This window comes from Phalacrocorax aristotelis, chromosome 1, assembly GCF_949628215.1.
Source record: "Phalacrocorax aristotelis chromosome 1, bGulAri2.1, whole genome shotgun sequence".
NCBI lineage: Eukaryota > Metazoa > Chordata > Aves > Suliformes > Phalacrocoracidae > Phalacrocorax > Phalacrocorax aristotelis.
The window spans coordinates 25286866-25311453 of record NC_134276.1 but is presented as its reverse complement, the minus strand read 5'-3'; the positions used below and the strand labels follow the sequence as shown (position 1 = coordinate 25311453).

The window sequence follows — 24588 nt, the reverse complement described above, 5'->3', positions numbered from 1 at the left end:
GACTGTGCCGTGGCAAGGAAGGCCAACACTTCACTCTGTAAATCTAATTTTTTCTTTTAAAACCTTTCTTGTTGTCCTTGTTTATCTCTATATTTTGTTTTGATGGCTGTCATCTATGTGTCTAAGTACTAGGATGTTACATCAAAATACGTAGTTCTCTCTATTTTTCTGGTTAAACTAGTGATCTGTTTGTTTATTTAAAGTGTAGAGTCTACAGTGGCCAAAATACATAATGGTGATGATATTTAGGAATTAGGATCCAGAAAGTCTGTCTTATTTGTGGACCACATTTTAGGATACAATATATTTCACAACCTAAGGAGAGCTTCAGTAAATCTGCCTTTTCCTGGGTGGAGCTTCTTAAGTGGAACTTCCTAACTAATTGCCTGGAAAACAGTAGATTGTAAGGGAGAGGAACTGAAAAACAGATTGTGAGGTGCCTCACAGAATTTAATTTTTGAACGCAGATCTTTTCTCCTAAAATAAATTATCCACTCAGGTTCAATCCTGTCTTGTATTTGAACCGGTTAGATTATATATACATTATGCAGTATGTTATATCTGTAACAGCAACTCTGTTTTTCATTTGGAAAGAAAAAGGTTGAGATTTTTAAGGCAATTATTATAGTTTGTGTTTTCTCAATATCTGTGAATTGGCCATTGGGCAAATGGGCTTTGTGTTTGCGGTGGATAATGTTGTCTGTCTGGTCAGTCAGAGTCTTCACGGTGTCCTTCATGGTTTTCAACCTGGACCACCAGCTCTGTAAGATGTGGTGTGTAAAGTGTGCTCCGGTGTTGCAGAGAGGAGGGTGCTTAGGATTTAGTGAGAACTGATTGCTTCATATCCACGAATGCAGTAGTGCTATAGTTTGTCCAGAAGTTAATGGAAAACTGAGACTGATCATTGTCTGGGAAGGTGGGGTTTTTCTATCCTGTTACAGATTTTTGAAAGTGTTCCTTAAAATCTCATATTGAAATGTCTTTATATCAATAGAAGATTAAGGAGCACTGCAACACAGCAGGTTACACCAAACTTTATTAACTAGTGCAAAATCTGACTATAGTTCCTATTTCTCCAAACTGCTTCTCAAAGCAGCCGATTTCTTGTCCAGCCTGGATTTGATCAGGTTGTCTTCATGCTTGAACTGGTATCATCCAAGTAATAGAACTGATGTCAAACTTGACAAGATGATTTTTACCGTACTTTCAGTGCATAACATTGGCATCCATGTCCATCATGGAATCTTCAAAAGACTAAACGTTGACAGAGAGAACTTAAATAAAAATTGATTTTATGAGCCTTTTTGGGCAAGAAGGCTGATGATAAAGCTGCAGTTTCTTCTCTGTATTTCAAATACATCCCCTTAAGGTGGGTTCAGATCACTTCTAGCATTTCACTTTGTCCTTTTATTCTTTTTAATCTGCTTTTTAACATTAAGCCATACATAATGGTGCAGAGAAATCCAGTCAAACAAAAAATGGTGTCTCTGTTAGCATCCATTGGTACCTCTATTGCTAATGTTTTCTTTCTTTTCTGGTTAGAATCTGAATTGTGTCAGGTGAGATATTTGTGGCACCTAAATGAGGTTGAAGGCAGATTTTGAGTTGTTTCACTTGTTCAGGAAGTAGATGTTTGATACTGGGCACAAATATATTCAGTGTGTTTTGTATGTATATATCAATCATATTCAGGGTTGATTTCCTTAATGTTATCAACATATTCTATGACTAAGGAGCTAAAATAGGAGAATGGCTCTTTCAGTCGGAAGACATTTATGACTTCCATGAACCAGGCAGGACGAAGATCAGTCAGATCACCCCAACTGAAACTCCTCATGGAGTGAATGGATTGTCATTTGAAACTGAATTGCTCTTACTAGCACTTCAGGAACTTGGGGGTTTTGGTGGGTTTTTGGTCAGTTGGTTGGGTTTTTTATTAGGTTGTTTGTATTTTCGCTTCGAAAAATAAAGTGGTTGCGCTTTGCCATGTGTTTGATTAAATGAACAGCTTCTAAAGGCATGCTTTGATCAAACCAATTGTATGCTGTTATCTGTGTACTCTCTAGATCAACGTCTCTTGTGTCTGGACTATAACAGGGCAGCAGTCTGGCTGCTTATACATTGCATAGAACTGTATATTCATCAATCCTGTAGAAATAATAAAGATTGGAGTAGCTCTTCAAGCATTGTGATAGAACAGCGTATTTTATGAAGGCGAGTATTTAAATCTCACCACCACTGGCAGTGCTTTTGAGAGGCAAAAGAATGGTAAATACTGAGTTATTTCAGATCGAATCTTTACTGATTTGGGGCGGGGAGCATTAATTTGCAACACTGGAATGTGTAAACATTTCTTATGAATCATGCATGGTGAACTTCCTTAAAAGATGGATGGTGAGGCGACCCAATGTTGCTGCTGAAAGTAGTCACCTTGCTCCCACCAATCACTTCATTTGTCTTAGCTAGACACTTGCCTTGGTAAGTTACAAGAGCTCAACACCAAAGCAATAACTTGCTTTCTTTTGCTGGCTCAGGCAGGTAAATCCACCCACAGGGAGGCTGGTAGAGCCAACAAGACAGGTAGTGGAAGTGCAAGGGCAACATCTGGAACCAAGTAGGAAAGGGTGACTAAGACCGTTTCGTCAGCAACAATGAAGTGCTAAGTTGGATGCTCAGCTGTCTAATGGAATTTCGCGTTTCAGGAAGCCCAATAATGCTTGCAAGTTATTTTGCATGTGTTTTTTTCCAGTTGCTTGATCACCTAAAACCAATATTGCATTTGGTTTTGAGGAACTGGATCTTTATCACTCATTTCAGTATTAAAGGCAAGATACGTAACAAAAAGGCTGGTACCATGACTTGTTTGGTAATTCCAAAATTATATCTTCAATTTCTGTTTGTTGCTGAAGTAAAGTTAGGTCACAAATAATTCAGCAATGCACTTACACTCTACCTTCTCCACCTGGTAACCCAGTAAATGCCATTTTATGTAAGCAGCTCTACTATAATTTTGATGTTGAAAACCCACTTCAGAGGCTTTGGAGATTAACGATAACATACATTGCTGAAAGAGCAGGTACCTTATTGCTAAATGTCATATAGAATTGCTTTTTAAATTTACCAGTTCCCCTATATTTCATTACAGCAATGACTACAGGCATTTTTTGATATCAAGCAGGTGTCAGCTTAGGCCTATGCTAGAGCTAAAGTTTGTACAACTGCAAATAACTAACTCTCTTCTGGTTTTTGCCATTTTCCAGCAAAATGCAACCTTAGATTATTTGCTTTCCATGTTGTGCCTTGGCAATTACGAAAATGCATTTGTTTCTCCAGTAAAGAGTGTCATCTGAGCACTGACTCTCGATGAAGCTGGGCAGTGCTGTTTTGAGCAGTAGGTTACAACCTTGAAGTCACATGCAACAGTTATGTCAAAAAGCTTTTAATATTGTCTAAACAGTAGGCTGAGAAATTTCAGTGTTGTTACAGAAAAGGGATTCCTATTTCAACAAAAATACTATTTTTTTTTTTCAGGTCTGTTTATTACTAACCAGTTATTTTAAATGCATAATATATAGTAAAATTTAAATATCAACTGAAAAGGCACCTTTTTTCTTTTATGTTTTGTGTGTGTTGCATGTGTTTAAAAACCACTCACTAGCAGATGCCCCTGTAAAGAAGAGAAGTCTGTCTCCATGCTGGTTCTTAAATTTTCTCAATGTTTTTGTGCCATATGGTTTTACAATAAGGAAAACTCCTCAAAAAGCATGTAGGTGAACTAAAAGAGGAGGAACTAAGATAAAACTTAAGAAAGCTAGTAGACAGTTTGCTTCATTAAAAGCAAAAACCTTACCTTGATACTGGGTATACCCCAAGCAGGAAATTTTTTAGCTACCTCATCATGGTGCATTAGAGTGCTGCTTTGGGGTAGTATTTTCTTAAAATCAGTTGGAAAACAGAAGTTGCCTGGAAAAGTGAAAAATAATGAAATTTATTACTCGGCATTTAGTAGCTCATCACTTCCCTTTTTGCTTTAGTCATCTCTACGGTGAGTGGTGAGCAAAAGTATAGCTACAATAATGCCAAGACTGGAGAATTCCATCCCTTTCCTGTGCCAGTGCTGACACTGGCAATTTGGTTGTCATTTCTGCAGAGTTCTTACAGCAGCACAAGGGCCTAAGTACAATACTAAATCCTTCTTGGAATTGGTGCCCACATCTGATGTTTTATTCCCCACTCCATTAAAAACAATTAAAAATGAGACGCTATTTTCTGTTTCACTGGTAAGGGGTTTTATGCTTTTGAAAACTTCAGAGAATTTCCTCTTCTAAAAACACTTTCAAGTCATGAATTTTCTTCACCAAAGAAGAAAGTTAATGTCAGGATTTAAGACATAATCTGTGTTCAGTATATGATTTTGCAAATCTTGGTTATATGTAAGAAAGTAATCTTTGCAACTACCACTGCAGCTGCTTCACTTTAATATCATTTAATTCAATAGACAAATAAGATCTATTCAATCCTAAAACTTTGCCATCCCCTGTCTCTTTTCTGGGGAGAGAGGAGCCTTGTTGCTGAGCAGGGAACATATTGTGAACAGAATATGGGGTGGAATTTGTCTTGGCTAAACTTCAAGCATCTGCAGTATAGGCATCTGCACTTAAACTGTAGGGTGCTGTATTGAAAATACACTGATTTGGAAAAGGGGAAGTCAGTTTTATTACTCAGAGGAAAGCGCCGTGTGGACTTAAATGCCAACATTTGAAGGAAATCCCATTTCTTAGTAGGATGTCTCATCTGGATGCCATTATAGGGCAATAAAATTTGTGTGCTTTCCAACAAGGTATTTTCGCAGATCCATAGTGCTTGTTGCAGCAATACCAAGGCACCAAGGCTTTTGAACCCTGTTGCAGTCAAGTGACTTTGTGGCTATACTGAGGCCAAGAAGGCTGCTGAGGTGCTTCTCACTCAGACAATTAGCAGGGTTTGCTTTGTAGAGTTCAAATTAGAAAGAATTTATATGGGACTAACAATGAAAAAAAATTTGACTGAATGAAGGGTGAGGATAGGTTTCCATAGGTGGCCTTTAAGTCCCATGTTGCCTACTAGTGACTCTGGCTTTCCCGCTGCAGGCACAGTCACCTTTTTTTTTTAAATTATTTTTCTTTAAGAATTCAAAAATACAGCACTTAAAACAGCTCATGTTACATATGAATGCCCATAAAATAAATCATTTTACCCTATAATTCTAGCCACTGCTTTAGTTTAGTGTCTTGTGTGAAGTACCATCCTGAACAGAGTTACAGAAAAGCGAAGAATTACAGAAAAGGAGCAGATCTTTGAAACAAAGATTTGCCAGTCAAACTTAGCTTTTAAAATCTCATCTCTCCAAAGATTCACATCGGGAGAAGTTAGATTTCTGGACTAGATTTTTCTTATATGTGTTCATTTCAGGGTTAGCTGGCTGATGGGCTAACATCAAGACTTCAGAGAAGTCACTGTTAGGGCTGCTGTCTGTTACATTCAATGAGAAATGCAGACCAAAAAAATCAGACACTCTGAAAAGAGCTACAAAATCAATTGTAAATAACTGCCTACAACTGTGTTAATTTTTCTGTAGTATATTATTTTGTTGCTAATAAAATAGGAAATATTTTTCCAAATACATACGCATCCACACATAATATACTGAGCAGTAAATATCAGAGTGACTGTAGTCACTGTACCTTTACATTATTCAGATTTTTGGTTAATATGTTTTGGATCCGAGTCCAGCTTATTTAAGTATTGTCCATTTAATCTTAATTGGTGAAATTGTCTTACTACATCCTCCATTTGGTACCTTTCTGCTCAGCATGATGTTTAATGAAAATTTCAGAATAGCAGTAGCTCTTTAGTGTCTATTATTCAAATATCTTTTAGAAAGATATCCAGAAACGTGTTTGGTCTTACAATTATTAATGATACTTTTTGTAAAACTAAATTAAAGAGATGGCAGCTATGTTTATTTAAATTGGTTTGAAAAGTACAAGATTGTTCTAAATTGTAAGGCGTACATTTGTTTAATCAATAGAAGGGTTTATCTGAGATTTTATCTATTTAAAAAAGCAGAAGGTCTGTTTGATCATCATATTAACATAAAGCACCTATTCTTCAGATTGAACGCTGTGAATATGTTATTACTGATTTTTTTTTTTAACCTTTAATTTTTTTTTTTAATTTTTACATAGGGAGACAATTTTAAAGAAGAATGCTGGGTGCCTGTTGACAAAAGCAAAGCAGAGGAAAAAGCGAAAAAGAAACAAAAAAATGAAAGGCAATCATACAGACATTATGAAAAAAAAGTTAGGCAGAGCAGCTCATCATCCAATTCCAGTTGTCCAGGACACATCAGACAGTGAAGAGGATGATTCAGAAGATAACAGCAAATCATTGTGTACGTTCAGTGAAGGTCCAGAGGATCCAGTAACAGTTCGTGAAAAGCAGTCTAGTGGTGATGATGAAAGCTTAAAAGAAGCTGCAGTGGTTGCAAGAGAAAGGCTTCCCATTGCTGTGTCTGAGGTCTCAATGATGTTGAACAGTGCATTGAAAAATGAACTGCCTGTAGAAAGTGACAGTTCACTTCTAATAGATGTAAAACCTTTTTCTACTGAAAACCAAACCAAAAATGCATTTGATGATGAGGAAACAAATCAAAGGCACAAAGAAAATCTTTGCAGAAGCAGTTCCCTAAAAATAAGCAATGATAAAAATTCCATCCAGGAAACAGAAGGCACCTCTGAAGATTATAACACACCACTGTTAAGCATGGAAAACAAACTCAGATCATACAAAATTACATATGAACCTGACATGGAAGCTAAACTGTTAAGTTTAAATGGTGAAGAAAAAGAAACCTCTCAGTGTTACAATTCAAGCGTATGCAATTACATGCCTGATAATAACACAGAGGATAAAGGTGCAATAAAAGCAGAAGAGAATAGCTCTAATGCCTGGGCTTTTTTTTCCATTACTTTACCTACTGAGGAATTGCAGTTGAGCTTTGATACCCAAGTTTCTCTGTCTTCTTGGTCTGAGGATAAATTTGTAGGTGAACAAAGACCCCCAAAAATCAGGAAACCTAAACAGATTCGTACGAACAGTTCAACACAGCTAAACTGCTATCGGTCAAATGAAGGACTGATAAAGGAAAACCATCAGGTAACAGTAACTGAGGAGGTTGGTAATATAAATAATGGCCTATCAGCATCTCCAGCTGGCGAAGTACACTTTGATTCCCTTGTGGAAGCCAGGGCCACCTTCATGCAGTGTTCGAGTGAAGTAAATGTTCCAAGAAATGACGCTGTGCCAATTACATCGAAGAGGAAAAGATACAGAAGAATTGTCAACTTAGCGCCAAGGTTTAATTTACCAAGACAGATCACTGGTAGTATAGAGGGAGAGAAGGAGGTCCCAAGAAAAGATGATGTTCCCCAAAAAAGTGTTTTAGAAGTGGAGCAGAAGAGCTTTCTAAGCAAGGACCATGGAGAGGAACATGAGCAGAACTGTTCATTGCAGGAATATTCTGCACTTTACAGTGGCACCGAGGCAACCTGTTCCTTACCCACCCCAGATGCAGATGCTCTGTTACGTGATATTTCTTACATTCATTTGGGACAATGTCCTATGCCAAAATATTCCTGCAGGGTTTGCGTAGTTTCCAGGACGGAGGAGGAACAAGCTAGAACTCTTGAGCAACAACAGGTAGTTGATAAAAAAGAGGGCAAGAGTGAAAAAGTTTCTTCAGAGGTTACAAATAGCCAACCAGATATTTTGTCTTCTGTTAAAGTTGTTTCTGAATATCCAGAAGATTCTAGTATGTTGGCAAGCTGTGGTGAAAATGTGCACGAAGCCAATGACCCTGAGCCAGCAGAGGCCTCACAACTTGAAGATAATCAAGATGTGCACATGAAATGTAGCTTTCTGGGACTTCCCTTATCATTAGGATTTGCCTTTCAACTTGTGCAGCTCTTTGGTTCTCCGGGTCTTCCACTGGGTAATACTCTTCTTTCTACCTCTATGTAAAAAAACAACCAAACAAAGAAACCCTGCAACTGCCCAAGACACCAAACAAATAAAAAAAACCACCAAAACACCCCCCCCAAAAACAAAACAAAGAATACCCCAAATCCCTATGATTAAACACTCAGGTTTATTTCAGGTACCAATTAATCAACTACTAACCCTATTGAAAGGAATCACTGTTGCTTTGGTGATTTATTTTAATGTTTTTATTTTTTATTGTTTTTATTTTATTTTTATTTTTAAAATGTTCTTCAGTCTCTGGGTTTGGCCTCATGTTTTGAGTGTCTGTAGTAACAACGGCTTACTAACTTTAAATATAAATCCTAGTGACTAAGACTTTACTGGGTTGATTACAAGATTAAATGAAAACATGGTACAAAATGTGTGCTCTCATCTAAAGGTTGCATGTTTGGTTTTATATTCTACCTAGTTAATATAGTAGCATCCCTTTTTCTTTTTTAGTAATTTTTTCATAGACACCTATTTGGCTTATATACTGTTGAAAAACTTTCCCAGAATCTAATCTAATTTGAAAATGAAATTACAAGATGCGTTTTCTGATAGTGCACACCTTCATTTTAAGCATGCATGATTAACAAGTGTCACAGTTGTATACTTGCCTTCCAGAACTCCAATTGTCATATTTTTGAACTTTCAGTTTAATGATTTAAGTTAGCGGTTAGAAGTGTGATGGTCAGTCCTTGAAGGAGTTGTGTGTGGCAACCATGATTTCCAAATTTACTGCGAGCTACTGTAACCATACAGAGCTGTAGCCAGCAACAACAGACATTTGTGTGGAAGTCACCCTGGGACACGGTGCTATGTATGCACCTGCTGAAAGAGCCGCATTCCCTGTGCATAAAGTTCTGCAACTTCTTTGCTCCAAATTTAGTCTGTAGAAAAACAGAAACTGTGATTTGGCCAAAAAATAGGATTAGAAAACACAGACCATTTTTTTCAGTGCACAGACCTTTACACCTGTTAGTTTCAGTAGAATTGAAAGTTAAACATGTATTTTCATATGCAAATTTTAAGGTGACAACTGAGGAGAAGCTTATGTCTGTTTATCTGCCTAAACTGATCTCAGGATTCTTTGCTTTTATTACAAAAGACGATGGCAATGCTGCCTGCCAGAACAGTGATGGCAAACCACTGGCAGCACTACTAGGCTTGGTACCAGAATATTTGGTGTGGTCCCCAGAGAACCTGCAGTGCTGTTGTATCTAAATCTGGCACCACACGTCTAAGGATTTGCTATATAGAGCTAAAACAGAACAGGGAAGTACTGCTCATGTCCTCAACTATTATACATAAAACATTCTTCTCCAAACTTGGTGAGTCTGCATACCTGTGATCTTAAAATTTCATCATCTGAGAGGGATTGGCATTGGCCATGACTTGAGAACGGGGATCTGCTGGGAAAAAACAAAACCAGGCATTCAGAAACTTGATAGGTTAGTGAACAAAATGTTGTTCTCTGAGTCAGTAGCAGGTGAAATTTTCTGGTGTTTCCTTTGGAAATAACTCTTAAGAAATACAAACCCACTCCAATACCTCTCCGAAGCCCTGCCAGCTTGTGATTGCAGTTTGGTGGGTTTTTTTTCTATGAACATTGTGCATACTGTCTTCAGAAGGCTGGCCACATTCATTTGACTATGATTTTCCTACAATTACAAAAATTCATGTGCTTTTTTGTTATATATAAAAAAGATATATGTGTTATATAACACAAAAAAAATATATATAGTCTGTTATATATTGATGGGCTACTATTTATTCATGTACAGTTTCGAGCTGTAGTATTTTATAATCCATGCAATTGCAGTCAATTTTTATTGAAAATATTTTTAGTAAATAATTGCTGTTGATTATTTATAAATGAAAGATTTTGTTGACCAAATTGCTTGTACGGTTCTTATATAAGCATAGAATATATTTTTAGACTCTTTTCCTACAAAGAATTTCTTTTCAGCTTCTTAAACAGCATTAGAGTTAAAACATTTTAGAAAGTAATTTATTTAGTGATGTTGCACAAATTCCTATTATTAAACATATTGAACTTTGAAGGTTGTTACTTAAGTTGCATTTTGTTTATTTTATGGGCTGGTAGCTTTCTGTTTTTCTTGTCTGTGCCTAGATTTGGGGGAATCTGTGGGGAAAATGAAAGTATGGTAGGAAAGCCTTTGCCTAAAAAAAGAAACCAACACCAAACCTCCTTCCTGCTCCTCCCCCTCCTGTGCACTGGCCTTAGATTATAGAAAACCTAAATTCTGACTTTGCTGCTGGCTCATTTAAATACCTGCTGATTTTTTTTTTTTTTTAAATTTAGATGTATAATGTGTGCAAAAATTGTAATTCAGTGATATATTTTGGCTATGGAGAGATCTGAACACTCAACTGCAAAAAATATTTTCTTCTGCAGAATCCTTGTTGCCAGATGATTATATAGTTCCTCTTGACTGGAAAGTTTCAAAGATGATCTATTTACTGTGGAAGACCTCTGTGGAGGTACGAATTTTAGGGGATTTTGGAAAGCTTTCCAATATTCCAGGTGTAAAGAGGAATCCTTCAGTTCATAAGCAAGATGGTGTCCTTTGCTCATAAATTTGCTTTGATTTTTAATACCCTCTATGAGGAGATGGATGTTTTATGTAGTCTTCTGAATATTTCCATAACCAGCTCCAGGCCATGGTAGAATTCAGGTTTTGAAATATCAGAATCAGAAATGTATACAAAGTAGTTGAAGGAGAAAAAAGCCCAACCTTTTCCTTGATGCTTGTGTCCTGACCTGGCCTATGTTCGTTAAGTACAACCTACCATCATCTAGCTGTTTTCCTTCTTACGGGTTTCTCCCATCATCCGAGCAAATTTCATCTTCTGCTAACAGTAGCTTCTTCACAGCTACTTCTACAAAGAGTTGTAGCACAGAAGTTATTCTGAGTGACTGACAGCATCTTAATTGTCCTCATCTAGTTAGAAAGTGTTACCTTACCAATGACTTTTTTGCTACTTCCCACTGTCGCTGTTGCATTGTGAATATTTGTTTTTCTTTAAGGAGCACTGTAGTGTCTGGTACTGGAAATGAGGAAAATCCTGTAAATACAATTAAATAGTAACTATAAAATAGAGCATTGACCTTGTTCTGTCCCAAAATATGAAAATCTCTTGTCACATACTTTCTTTTTTTTCTGGACTATTATTATCTGTTTTAGGAGAAACAAAAAGCAAATGGATTGCAGAATGGAAATGCCTTGGCTGGTAAGTGTGTTCTGTGATACAAAAACTGTATAAATATTTCTTGTTCAGAAAAGGAAATAGTTAATGCTGAAGTGTGTTGAAGGTTTTCAGCACAAATGAGTGATAACGCTCCTCTTCGTGCAAAAGCAATAGGATGTGATAAATGAATTTGTGCCTCTGTTGATTGTGTACATAGTATGGCAGAGGTACGGTTGCTGCAAATCATCACTTTATATTTCCTGATGCAAGTGCTGAAATTCTTTGCCTTTTAAAGCTTCCCGTGTGGAATTAATAAAATACTTAGCTCAATTTTACCTGATTCCAGATCAGAAGGACATTTATAATAAAGAAGTCTTTCTTTGCACTTTATTTCTCTGAAAAGTTGAGCAGTAATTCCTGCTGTCTGTAGGTTATGTAATAAAGTTTCTGGTTGTCTTTTTCCATGATTTCCATATTAATGTAGTGTAATTTCACAAATTGCATAGCATGAGGTGAAAAATACACAGTAGCAGCTCCCTGGAAGCTGATAGGATTTGATGCCTGAAATAGGAGAGGAGTTTCTCCTTTTCAAAAAAAGAGGAAAGGATGCTCAAGGAGAGTTAAGAAGAAGCATGAGAGTAGGAATATAGTCTCTCTCTCTCCCTGCCCTCCCCCCTCCACCACCATCAGAGACAAACCTGAAAAACACGGTTAATTTTGTAGGTTGTTTAGGAGGCAAGATCCAAGAGTATTTGATTAAATGAAAACTTGTTCTAGAAGCACTCTGTTCTGGGCTAATATAGATGACAGACTCTATGAGAGATTTAGATAATTTCAGGTAGTTTGGGCTGCAGTTTGTAATTTGTTTATTTTTTAGATGATATTATTGGTCTTGAAGATCTAAATGAAGATGGCCAAGAGAACCAAGGCTCTTCTGAAACACTTCCAGGAATGGAGCTGTTTCAAGGGGTGATAGAGGAGAACACCATGACTGATGCTAGCACTGGCTGTCTGGATGCTGGGTTTCATAAATCATGATTGACCATCTTAAATTCTGCATGAAGGAAAAGGTAATCAGTCACATTTGTGAATGTGTTTCATTCTTGTATGATATTTGACCAAACACCTAAAGAACATCGTTACAATTTTTAAGATGCATGTAGTATCACCTACAGTACTTGATTTATTTTTTTTTCAGGTTAAGGATGAGAGTTGTTGGGGGTTTTTTTTAATCCTGAGTTGGGAAAAGAGAAGGGCAGCATTTTGTTATTAAAGCTGCATTTTTTTTTCCCACCAAAAAAATCAAAAACCTGCCTAGTGAAGTGAAAGGGGTAGTCTAGGATGCGTAAGAGCTGGACTTATTCCCAGTTTAATTCCTGCGGTGATCTGTAGTGAGTCATGTCGTCTCAGTGCTATTTTCCTCGTCTCTTCAGCATGGAGAGCAATGCTGTATTAAGGGTCAAATTATGAAGAACACTGAACAATAAAACAGTATTTCACTAAGTTATGAAAACATGTCGCAGTTCTGTTTTCCAGTAGAGAATCAGCAGCAGGAGGTCACAACAGGACTCCGTATATTGAAGTGTTCGTTTTTAACGAATATTTTAATTTGGCATCATGGTTTTAGCTGGGATAGAGTTAATTTTCTTCACTGCAGCTGGCCTAGTGCTGTGCTTTGGACTTAGTATGAAAACAATGTTGACAGCACACAGATGTTTTACTTGTTGCTAGGTACAAATCTTGTGATTTGTATTTACAAGTGAGTGATGAATACTATGATCAGGAATAGAGGGGCCCTGGCTCCAGCCAGGTGGAGGAAAGGGATAACCGGGCTTACTGGACTGTGTGGATCAGATGTCCTGGCACATCAGCCCCACAGGAGTATAAAGCTTTAGTGGACACCGGTGCACAGTGCACCTTAATGCCATCAAACTATATAGGGGCAGAACCCATCAGCATTGTTGGAGTGACAGGGGGATCCCAAGAGCTAACTGTATTGGAGGCCAAAGTGAGCCTAACTGGGAATGAGTGGCAGAAGCACCCCATTGTGACTGGCCCAGAGGCTCCGTGCATCCTTGGCATAGACTGCCTCAGGAGAGGGTATTTCAAGGACCCAAAAGGGGACAGGTGGGCTTTTGGTGTAGCTGCCTTGGAGACAGAGAGAATTAAACAGCTGTCTACCTTGCCTGGCCTCTCGAAGGACCCTTCTGTGGTGGGGTTGCTGAAGGTCAAAGAACAACAGGTGCTGATCGCCACCACAAAAGAGCACCGGCAGCAATATCACACCAACCGAGACTCTCTGATTCCCATCCATGAGCGCATTCATTGACTGGAGAGCCAAGGAGTAATCAGTAAGACCTGCTCACCCTTTAACAGTCCCATATGGCCAGTGCAGAAGTCTAATGGAGAGTGGAGGCTAAAGTAGAGTATCGTGGCCTGAACAAAGTCACTCCACCATTGAGTGCTGCTGTGCCAGACATGCTAGAACTTCAATACGAACTAGAGTCAAAGGCGGCCAAGTGGTATGCCACAAATGATATCGCTAATGCATTCTTCTCAATCCCTCTGGCAGCAGAGTGCAGGCCACAGCTTGCTTTTACCTGGAGGGGTGTCCAGTACACCTGGAATCGACTGCCCCAGGGGTGGAAACACAGCCCTACCATTTGCCATGGACTGATTCAGACTGTACTGGAACAGGGAGAAGCTCCCAAACACCTTCAGTACATTGATGACATCATTGTGTGGGGCAACACAGCAGAAGATGTTTTTGAGAAAGGGAAGAAAATAGTTAAAATCCTTCTGAAAGCTGGTTTTGCCATAAAACCAAAGTAAAGGGACCTGCAGAAGAGATCCCGTTCTTAGGAATCAAATGGCAAGATGGACATAGTCAGATTCCAATGGATGTGATCAACAAAATGATAGCCATGTCTCCACCAAGTAGCAAAAAGGAAACGGAAGTTTTTTTGGGCGTTGTGGGTTTTTGGAGAATGCGTATTCCAAATTACAGTCTGATCGTGAGCCCTCTCTATGAAGTGACCCGGAAAAAGAATGATTTCAAATGGGGCCCTGAGCAACGACAAGCCTTTGAACAGATTAAACAGGAAATAGTTCATGCAGTAGCTCTTGGGCCAGTCCGGGCAGGACAAGGTGTAAATAATGTGCTCTACACTGCAGCCAGGGAGAATGGCCCTACTTGGTGCCTCTGGCAGAAAGCACCAGGGGAGGCCCGAGGTCGACTCCTAGGGTTTTGGAGTTGGGGATACAGAGGGTCCGAAGCCCGCTATACTCCAGCTGAAAAAGAGATATTGGCAGCATATGAAGGGGTTTGAGCTGCTTCGGAAGTGGTTGGTACTGAAGCACAGTTGCTCCTGGCACCCCGACTGCCAGTGCTGGGCTGGATGTTCAAAGGAAACGTCCCCTCTACACACCATGCAACTGATGCTACGTGGAGTAAATGGGTTGCACTGATCACCCAGTGGGCTCGAGTAGGAAACCCCAGTCGCCCAGGAATCTTGGACTGGCCAGAAGGCAAAGATTTTGGATTATCACCAGAGGAGGAGGTGACACGTGCTGAAGAAGCCCCACTGTATAACAAACTGCCAGAAGATGAGAAGCAATACGCTCTGTTCACTGATGGGTCCTGTCGCCTTGTGGGAAAGCACCGGAGATGGAAGGCTGCTGTATGGAGCCCTGTATGACAAGTCGCAGAAACTGCTGAAGGAGAAGGTGAATCGAGCCAGTTTCCAGAGGTAAAGGCCATCCAGCTGGCCTTAGACATCGCTGAATGGGAAAAGTGGCCAGTGCTCTATCTTTATACCGACTCCTGGATGGTGGCAAATGCCTGTGGGGCTGGCTGCAGCAATGGAAGCAGAACAACTGGCAGCGCAGAGGCAAACCCATCTGGGCTGCCACACTGTGGCAAGATATTGCTGCCCGGGTAGAGAAACTGGTTGTAAAGGTACGGCATGTGGATGCTCACGTCCCCAAGAGTCGGGCCACTGAAGAACATTGAAACAACCAGCAGGTGGATCAGGCTGTTAAGATTGAAGTGGCTGAGGTGGATCAGAACTGGCAACGTAAGGGTGAATTATTTCTAGCTCGGTGGGCCCATGACACCTCAGGCCATCAAGGGAGAGATGCAACATATAGATGGGCTCATGATCAAGGGGTGGACTTGACCATGGATGCTATTGCACAGGTTATCCACGAATGTGAAACATGAGCTGCAGTCAAGCAAGCGAAGCGGTATGGGTATGGGGGATGATGGCTGAAATATAAATATGGGGAGGCCTGGCAGACTGACTATATCACACTCCCACAAATCCACCAAGGCAAGTGCCATGTGCTTACAATAGTGGAAGCAACCACCGGCTGGCTGGAAACATATCCCGTGCTCCATGCCACTGCCCAGAACACTATCCTGGGCCTGGAAAAACAAGTCCTGTGGCGACATGGCACCCTAGAGAGAATTGAGTCAGACAACGGGACTCATTTCCGAAATAACCTCATAGACACCTGGGCCAAAGAGCATGGCATTGAGTGGGTGTATCACATCCCCTATCACGCACTAGCCTCTGGGAAAATAGAAAGATACAAAGGACTGTTAAAAACTGCACTGAGAGCAATGCGGGGTGGAACATTTAAACACTGGGATACACATTTAGCAAAAGCCATCTGGTTAGTCAACACCAGGTGATCTGCCAATTGAGCTGGCCCTGCCCAGTCAGAACCCTTACATACTGTGGAAGGGGATAGAGTCCCTGTAGTGCACGTAAAAAATATGCTGGGGAAAAGAGTCTGCCTTATTCCTGCCTCAGGCAAAGGCAAACCCATTCATGGGATTGCTTTTGCTCGAGGACCTGGGTGCACTTGGTGGGTGATGCAGGAGGATGGAGGAGTTCAGTATGTATCTCAAGGGGATTTGGTTTTGGGTAAAAACAGCCAATGAACCAAATGGTATGCTGTTAATTGCTATATAATGTTGTATGTCATCACTACTATGGTTGCGATATGCCATATCAATGGTATCATGGTGGGAATCTCCCAAATTAATTTAAAAAATGAACTTTCATTGAACCAAGCGAAGTGCAGTGGTAATAGAATGAGGACTAACAGTGCAGCGGTGATGGAACAAGGACTGACTTCAGCATGCAACAATCCAACACCACACACACCATCTCTCTGAAAGACTTGTACAATAGATGGAACCCAAAGTCATGGACTAAATAAACTCAGTGGACATTTTACAGGGGTGGTCCATAGACTAGGGGAATAATACATGAAATCTGTGTGTTCTATTAAAGGATGAGAAGGTGGGTAGGGGTTATTGAAATTGTATTGGATAGTATGGGACCTGAGCATGGCGTAAATGATCTGGAATAAGGGGTGGATACTGCCAAGGTTTTAGCTGGGATAGAGTTAATTTTCTTCACTGCAGATGGCCTAGTGCTGTGCTTTGGACTTAGTATGAAAATGATGTTGATAACACACCGATGTTTTGGTTGTTGCTGGGTAGCGCTTATATTAGTCGAAGGACTCTTCCAGCTTCCCATGATCTGCCGGGTGCACAAGAAGCCAGGAGGGGAGGGGGCATGGCTAAGAGAGCTGATCCAAACTGGCCAAAGGGATATTCTGTATCATGTAATGTCATGCCCAGTATGTTAACTGGGAGGAGCTGGCCGGGGAGGGAAGCAGCAATCGTGGCTCAGGGACCGACGGTGTCGGTCGGCAGGTGGTGAGCGGTTGTATCATTTGTGGTTTTGGTATTTTTCCTTTTTCCCTTTTCCTTTTTATTATATTATCATTATTGTTATTATTGTCATAATCACTATTATTATAATTATTATTTTATTTTAATTATTCAACTGTTCTTATCTCAACCCACAAGTTTTTTTTTTGCTTTTGTTCTTCTGAATCTCTCCCCCATCCCAGAGGGGTGGGGGGTTGAGCGAGCGGCTGCGTGGTGTTTAGTTGCCGACTGGGGCTAAACCGTGACATTTGGTATGACAGAGTGTGCTGCTGAGTATTAGAAAGTACGCTATCACGTTCATGCTTGTCTTACAAATTTTTGAACCATTTGGTAACTTGGCAAAGTTTCTTCGGTTTGTTTTTTGAGACATATTTTAGGTAGAATATGATAAGAAGGAAGGACTTTTGGATCTAGCTGGAAGACACTATTTTGACTTCCATATAATTTTTTTCTTTCCAAAGTGGAAAATGCATTACTCTATAATTTTAAAATAAGGAAACTGAGGTATACAGAAATAACTTGCACCATGGGCAAATTGAGCCAGAAAAAAAATTCCAGATCTGAGGCTTAAATTGTTTCCATCCAGACCTCACAGGACCACTGGTATATCATCTACGTGGGGTCTGGCCAAGGGCCTGTGTCACCTAGTGTCCTGTGCCTGATGTGAGTAGAAATGGATGGCTGGAGGATGAGTGAAAAGGGCAGACACCTGCTGTACAGGGACAGTTATAAAAGCAGAAGTTGACGTTTGTGCTGATTTTGGCGGGGATAGAGTTCATTTTCTTCACAGCAGCTAGTATGGGGCTATGTTTTGGATATGTGCTGGAAACACAGGGATGTTTTAGTTACTGCTGAGCAAGTGCTTACACAGAGCCAAGGCCTTTTCTGCTTCTCACCCCACCCCACCAGCGAGTGGGCTGGGGGTGCACAAGAAGCTGGGAGGGGACACAGCCGGGACAGCTGACCCCGACTGACCACAGGGATATTCCGTGCCATATGACGTCATACTCAGCATATAAAGCTGGGGGAAGAAGGTATTTGTCTTCCCGAGTAACCGTTCCATGTGATGGAGCCCTGCTTTCCTGGAGATGACTGAACACCTGCCTGCCCATGGGAAGGAGTGAATGAATTCCTTGTTTTGCTTTGCTTGTGTGTGTGCCTTTTGCTTTACCTGTTAAACTGCCTTTATCTCAACCCACGAGTTTTCTCATTTTTATCCTTCTGATTCTTTCCCCCTTCCACTGAGGAAGAGTGAGCAAGCGGCTGCGTGGGGCTTACTTCTTGGCTGGGGTTAAACCACAACAATGTTTTAGAAGGTTTCTTAAGCGTCACAGTGGAGGTTTGTGACAGAATTAAAGTAGTTGAATAGTTTGGGTTGGAATTGAAACCTCTTGAATGGGGGTTGATTTGATTATATGCACTTCTGTATCATTGATGACAAAAATGACATTGCAGGTCATTTGCTGATTAGCCTGTACCAACTACTGATGTAGGAAGGTGAGGGGAATCTCTCTGAATCATTTAGTAGAGACAGCACTGATCTTGCAAAGTGCTGTCAGCACAGATTATGAATAAGATCAAGAACATCTGGTAGGCATATTGTCCTCTTACATAATCAGATACTAAAATATTTGGTAAGCAAATAAAAAAAATTTTTCACCAAGTAATTAGTCCTTTGTCACAAATTTTTAAAGTTACTTATTTATAATATTGCACATGTGAACACTCCACATGCAAGATTTTTGCTTGTGATACTGGTTGGCCATCTCAGTGTGGATTTGTAACCTAAGCTACTACCCAGAGATGTACAGGTTTATTGATCAAAATGGTTTCATGCTGAAGAAACAAACTTGGAGAGCTCTGTTCTCTTCCCCAAAAAGATTGTGATTAACCCGGAATTTTTTTCTCTTTGTGTACTTGAAGAAATGAAAGACATATGCTAGCAGAGTATTCTGCCTTATTGTCCATTCCTTTATGTGGTTGCTGAACCCAACAAACTGTTTTTTTCCGTTAGATTTACACCCGTTGTCTCTCTGCCATGCTACTCCCAAAATTGTTTCAGCCTTCCTCTTTTGCTTGTCATGAGCGCAGCAGAAGCCTTCCACCGCCCTGTGCGTTTGTGAGCCAGCCACCAACTGCTGGTCTGAAAAAAATCATTAAATCCCTATCTGTTACATGACCTTGCAGTCTAAGACTCTACTGCGCTGGCTTATATTAGTTCTAGGGAATATAGAATTAAAGCAATGCATACTTTTGCCGTGAAGGAAGAGTCCACGTCATGTTTGGCTTAAACAAAAAAATAGCATTGCATGCTCTGCGCAGAAGGACTTGGTCATCTGTGCTGAGATAGCATGGTTAAGTTGGAGGTCCCTTCTGGCAGATGAAGCCTATGTAACGATTGATTGCCCTCATCCTGGCTGCATGGTCCTACCCTCCTTGCAGCAGCCTCAGTGCTCAGCAAAGCCTTTCATTTGGGAATGCTAGGCCGGTTAGGGCTTTGTATTGGGAGGCAGAGGGAAGTTAGTCAGGGGGTTTTGTGGGTTTTTTTTTTTGTTGTTGTTTTGTTTTGTTTTTTTTTTCAGATGTGTGGGGTTTTTTAGTTCAACATCTGAAATGAGTCAGGGAAAGTCCTGATGGCTTTTGGAGGGAGAGGGTGAGACACCAGATGTCAGATGGGTTTAGGCTGCTCTGGAGGTGCGGTCTGCTGCCTTGGGCTGAGCTGGTGTGATGACTCGCTGCTGCCGAAAGTGGGAAGTGCCCTTCCTCCCAGCCCTGCTCCAGGACTCCCTTGCTGACATAAAGACTATAATTTAACTTGCTAACCCCACAGGAAACAAATGGATAGTTTTCTGCTGGGCTGGTGAATTTAGATAAGCTTGTGTAAGGTCCAACTTAGTGCCAAAGCTGGGGCCAAGGAGCAGATGCTGTGCTGCTGCAGACGTGAGGGGGAGAATGTGCAGGGCTTCCTGCTTGGGGGGTAGTCAGCTCTGATACCAGGGCACCATATATTGTGCAACAGTACCTTCAGATGAAGGACTGCTTTTAAGCTTATACAAATGTTAGGATGTGAAAAAAAAAAAATGTTTTTAAATGTATGTGAGAAGCAAAAAGCATCTCTTAGGGGGTTTTGGTAAACTCTTGCTCACAGGCAGGCACAGGATACCGGGTAACACAGACCACTGGCCAGACCCCGCTGAGGTATTCTAGCAGTCCTGTGAGGTCTGGCTATGTAAGCACTGTAAAAGGCAGGTGAGTTATTCTGGTCAATGGTGCCACTGATTTTGAAGGATAAGGTCGTGTTTCCTCACCACAGAATCATTCTTTTCTGGTTGCTGATTAAAGCAGACTTGCCAAGAATGATGTCCTGGAATGGTTGTAAAACTGCTCAAGTGAACAGCTATAAATGTTGAAGTGGATTTAATTTTATCAAATGGCAGGAAAAAAGAAACGTAAGAAAACTGAGGCATTTCCTACCTTAAGCTTTTTAAATAATAGAAAATTATTATTTCAGTCCCTTTAGATTTGAGAGTAAACTAAGTGTTACTGGCCAAATACAACTTTATCGGTTAGCCAGATGACCATGCTTCTGTACTCGTGTTGTGAAAGGGTGTTTTTATTCAAATGGGAGAGTGAACAGTGGTGGTGTTCCTCTGTGAAAACACAGGGTTAATCTCAAGTTGTGAGAGCTCCTTATTGCGGCATTGGCAGCACATCAGTATTTGTTCTGGAGGGTTAAGCAAGGGATGCCAAATTAAAAAATGCTGAGATCAGTGAAAACAGCATTATTTCAGTGCCTAGAAGTTCTCCTTAGACCAGGACTCCCAAGTGCCAGATGCTCCACAAATGTAGAACAAGACAACACAACCCGATGTCAGTTTACGCATTTATCTGCAGGACTACTGCAAAAGAAAAGCTGGCCTGTTTGGCTTTGAAGTGTAGCAGTTGCTTTGTAGTAGCTCCCTGCAGGAACACTTCTGCCGTGACAGCCCGGTAGGGCTGTGGTTTTGAGGAGACAAATCTCTTGATGACGTGCGTTATTGCTCCTCCTTTCCTGTCACTTCCCTTTGCTGGACACGGTGCTCCCGCAGCCAGGGAGTGAGGCAGTTCAGCTCTATCACCCAATGCATAAAGGCATCCAAAAAGTTTTCAGGCTGGACCATCAAGCTGAAACAAATTGCCCTAGAGCAGTGCGACCAGCAGGACATGGACAAAGGAGCAGGAACATGTAGCTGGGACAGGCAGGTCTGTCTTTCAGCTAGCATGAAAATAAAAAAGATCCAAGGCAAACTAAAGCAGTCTTCCAGTAGTGCCACAGAAAATATCATCCCATGGCCAAACCTCTTCCAGTTGCTATTTTGATACAATGATTAAAAAAAAAATTCTCTATCCTTTGACATTTAACCACTAATTTTAAACAAAATGAAGCAAGAAAAAGTCTACAGAATTATGACCAGAAAACCTTACCTGCCTTTTACAGTGCTCACCAGGAAAACCTGGCCTAAAATTTTGCTTAAGAAGAGTATAATTGCCAGTGGGAATAAGAGCTGCCCAGAACAGTTTCTGGAGCTCTCAGGGAAAAGAGCAACCAGCAGGTTGTGCTGGTGCCTCACATGAACTCAGTAGCTTGGGAGGTCTTGCAGGGTCCTGAGAGAATGTAACTGGGGAAAATATTTGCAACGTAACAAAACAGTTATGAGATGAAGCTATGCTGTAGTGGTATTGGTTGAACTGCTATTTATTATGTAGTGTTTGTGACATGTAGAGAAAAAAAAATTCCACTGTGCTACTCTTCTGCTTATTTTTCAGCCTTGAGATTGCTAGGTCCTTACTGTCGCTAGTTCTGACATCCAAATTTTCTTCTCTTCCTTTTCCATTCTCCTTGCATCTTTTATTTTTCCTTTCCTTTGTCTGCTTCCTCTCCATTCTTTTTCGCTTTTTAAAGTAGTAACCGACAGCTGAGTATGAGAAAGAGACTTAAAAATATCAGACAGGTGAGCTCTTCTCAGTCTGAGGGCTGGATTTGCAACTGTTAAAATATTTCTAGTCTGTGCTGTTGCGGTATTTCAGCAGAATCTCTTCTTTTTTATTTCAGAAACCTCGTTTGATTCCACCATGGAAGAACTTCCGTTGGCCACCAAAGATTTTAAATGTGAGAAATAACCTGGAAGAAAGTAACCACTGTAGATGTTTTGTTGTGAATCTTTGGCCATATTCCCCCAACCCCCCACAGTCTCCCAATACCAACCTCGTGTGTGGCAAAAGGTCACTTTCTGAAGCCATTTGGGATTTATACCTTCTCAGTACATCCTCGAGTGCAGTACAAAGAGATTGTGAGCAGAGACCAGTAAGCAGAAAGGAGGTGTCTGTCGGCATGAGGCGTGAGCTTCAGGCTCTGGTATTTAATTCACCTGTATCAGGATGCCAGATGTTGTCACGTGAACTGGTAGTGATGCCTACCTGCAGGGAGAGGTTTCTGCCTGTTTCTCTGCTGTTCATTAGGTGTCTTACCCTACTTCTGCCTGCTCTTACCTTTCATCCTGTCCCTCATAATTACGTCCCAATCGCTTTACAATGTCAAGTGGAATAAGTCTTCATCAGTTACTCCTATTCCTTCATCCACAGATGCACACCTTACCCTGTTTTCTCCTGAAACCAGGCTTAATGCTTCCCTCTGACTGGACTCACTGGGGACTATAAAAATAAGGAGAAAATTTCACTATAGACCTGATTCAAAGACAGTGGTTTGTGGTAGAGTGATAAGACCTATAACTAACATTGGTAATCAGTGATTCGATGGTTCTGTTAGTGGTATTCCTTATTCCATTTTTTTACTTAACATTCTTATGATGTGAGGAGAGACTTAAGCTAAGAGGAGTTGCTTCTTTTTTTCCTGTTTCTTTTTTTTTTTTAATATTGGGTTTTTCTTTCAAAATTAAGTGTGATGTTTATTCCTCAGCTAGAACAGTAACCTTACTGATAACAACTCTGTTACTGAGGAAATTATCCCAGTAACATGAGTGGAGTGTTGATTTCCTAGGGGAAATGAGCAGCAGAAATCAATAAAACCTCAACAGTAAAAATCTAAACTTCTGCTCATATAAATGTCTGTGTAAGGCCCAGAGAGGTATCAGAAAAGTCGGAAATATTTACATATGTAGAGTGAGCTAAATTACGTAGGTGATGAATTTCATCCCATGTTCTTAAAATACAATTTCATGGTCTGGGGTTTTTTGTTTGTTTGTTTTAAGGTGTGGTTGAATTCATCTAAGTTCTTTTTTTCTGTGAAGGCTGTAAACAGGGCAAGCCGCCTGCACCAGCGCTCTGTTGCTTTTCTGGAGAAGCATAAAACTACCCTGATGTATTGCTGTGGTCCATAAAACGTGACATGTTCTTTAAAGCGGTGCTTGTGATTCCTGGGACTGGAGTGCTGAGGGTAGACCTAGTTGATGATGCTGAGGTGGCTGGTGCTTTCACCTGCAGAAGGATGTGAGTGTAATCGCAAACAGGAGTAGGAAAGCAGAAAGCAGGAGGTGTGGTGTGATGGACCAGAAAGAGCAGGGGCTATGGGGGGCAGAAGGATTGTGAAGGATCGCTATTTATGAGAAAAATCAGGAGTGCCTGCAGAAATAGCAAGTAACAAAAATGAGACAGGCAGCAGAGAATGGAGGGAGGTGAAAGGACAAATCAGAAGACACCTAATAATATAATAATTAAGGAGAAAATTAATCAGAAGGAGCAGTCTTTGTCAATTATGAGATAAACTGTCACACATAAGGCTGGAAATTTCTTTGTAGTGAGAGGGAGTGACAGAAAAGACAACTAACACCTCACTTCGGGTGAAAAGTGTGAGAAAAGATCGATGAGAAGAGGAGAAGCCAGGAAGCTTAGGTTGCACGTTCTTATCAGTAGTAATACTTCCCACTTCTGCAGCTTCCCGATCCGGAATGTTTATCCATTTATTCATTCATCTCCTCTGTCTCATCGTTCCCCGCACCCTTTTCGTTGTGCACCAGCTGAAGAGCCGTTACCAGACTGCAGTCATGCTGAACCTCCACCGTCATCTAAATGGCTGGTGTGTCCCCACTCTCCACTCACAACAAATACTGCGTATATGTGTAAGCAGTTAAAGATGTATGTATTTCTAAATTAATATTGTACCATTGGCAAAATTTATTGGCTGCACTTTTTTTCATGTATTTCTCATGAACATGTGTGACTTTTTCCTTTCCTTGTTTGGAAACATGCTGCTCTTCTGTCAGCAGAATGTTATGCAGAATGTGATGGGGAGGAGGAAGGTAATTCACGCTGGCCACAACCACAGCGTTGGACTTACCTGAGTGGCAACAGAAAGTTAGTTTGATTTCAGGAAAATGTTGTTCAAGGGTTAATATTTTCTTCCTAGTTTTATTTATTGAGAGAGAGATCTGAATGCCTTTATTTTCTGTAACTGAATACTGACCTTCCAGAATGCTTAAAATAAAACAGTTTTCAAAATCTTACAGTATTCTTGTGTGGACAGAAGTTGTTTCGTCTTTTAGTAGGGTGTTGCCAGTTTAAGTTTA

The 24588-nt window shown here is 40.5% G+C and overlaps 1 protein-coding gene across 2 annotated transcripts in view; it reads left to right on the top strand.

The window, feature by feature from the left end:
* Positions 1-24529, top strand: part of LOC142053342 (NEDD4-binding protein 2-like 2) — a 56076-nt gene extending 31547 nt beyond the window's left edge. The window contains exons 7-11 of one of the 2 annotated variants that reach the window (XM_075084833.1): positions 6228-8032; positions 10484-10569; positions 11274-11319; positions 12155-12347; positions 22119-24529. In XM_075084833.1, the coding sequence (XP_074940934.1) occupies positions 6228-8032; positions 10484-10569; positions 11274-11319; positions 12155-12315 (2098 nt within the window). In that variant the 3' untranslated portion in view covers positions 12316-12347; positions 22119-24529. Of the gene's footprint in view, positions 1-6227; positions 8033-10483; positions 10570-11273; positions 11320-12154; positions 12348-22118 lie in introns of those variants that run through there. The other variant, XM_075084842.1, reaches the window with a different exon arrangement.
* Positions 24530-24588: the final 59 nt, after the last annotated feature.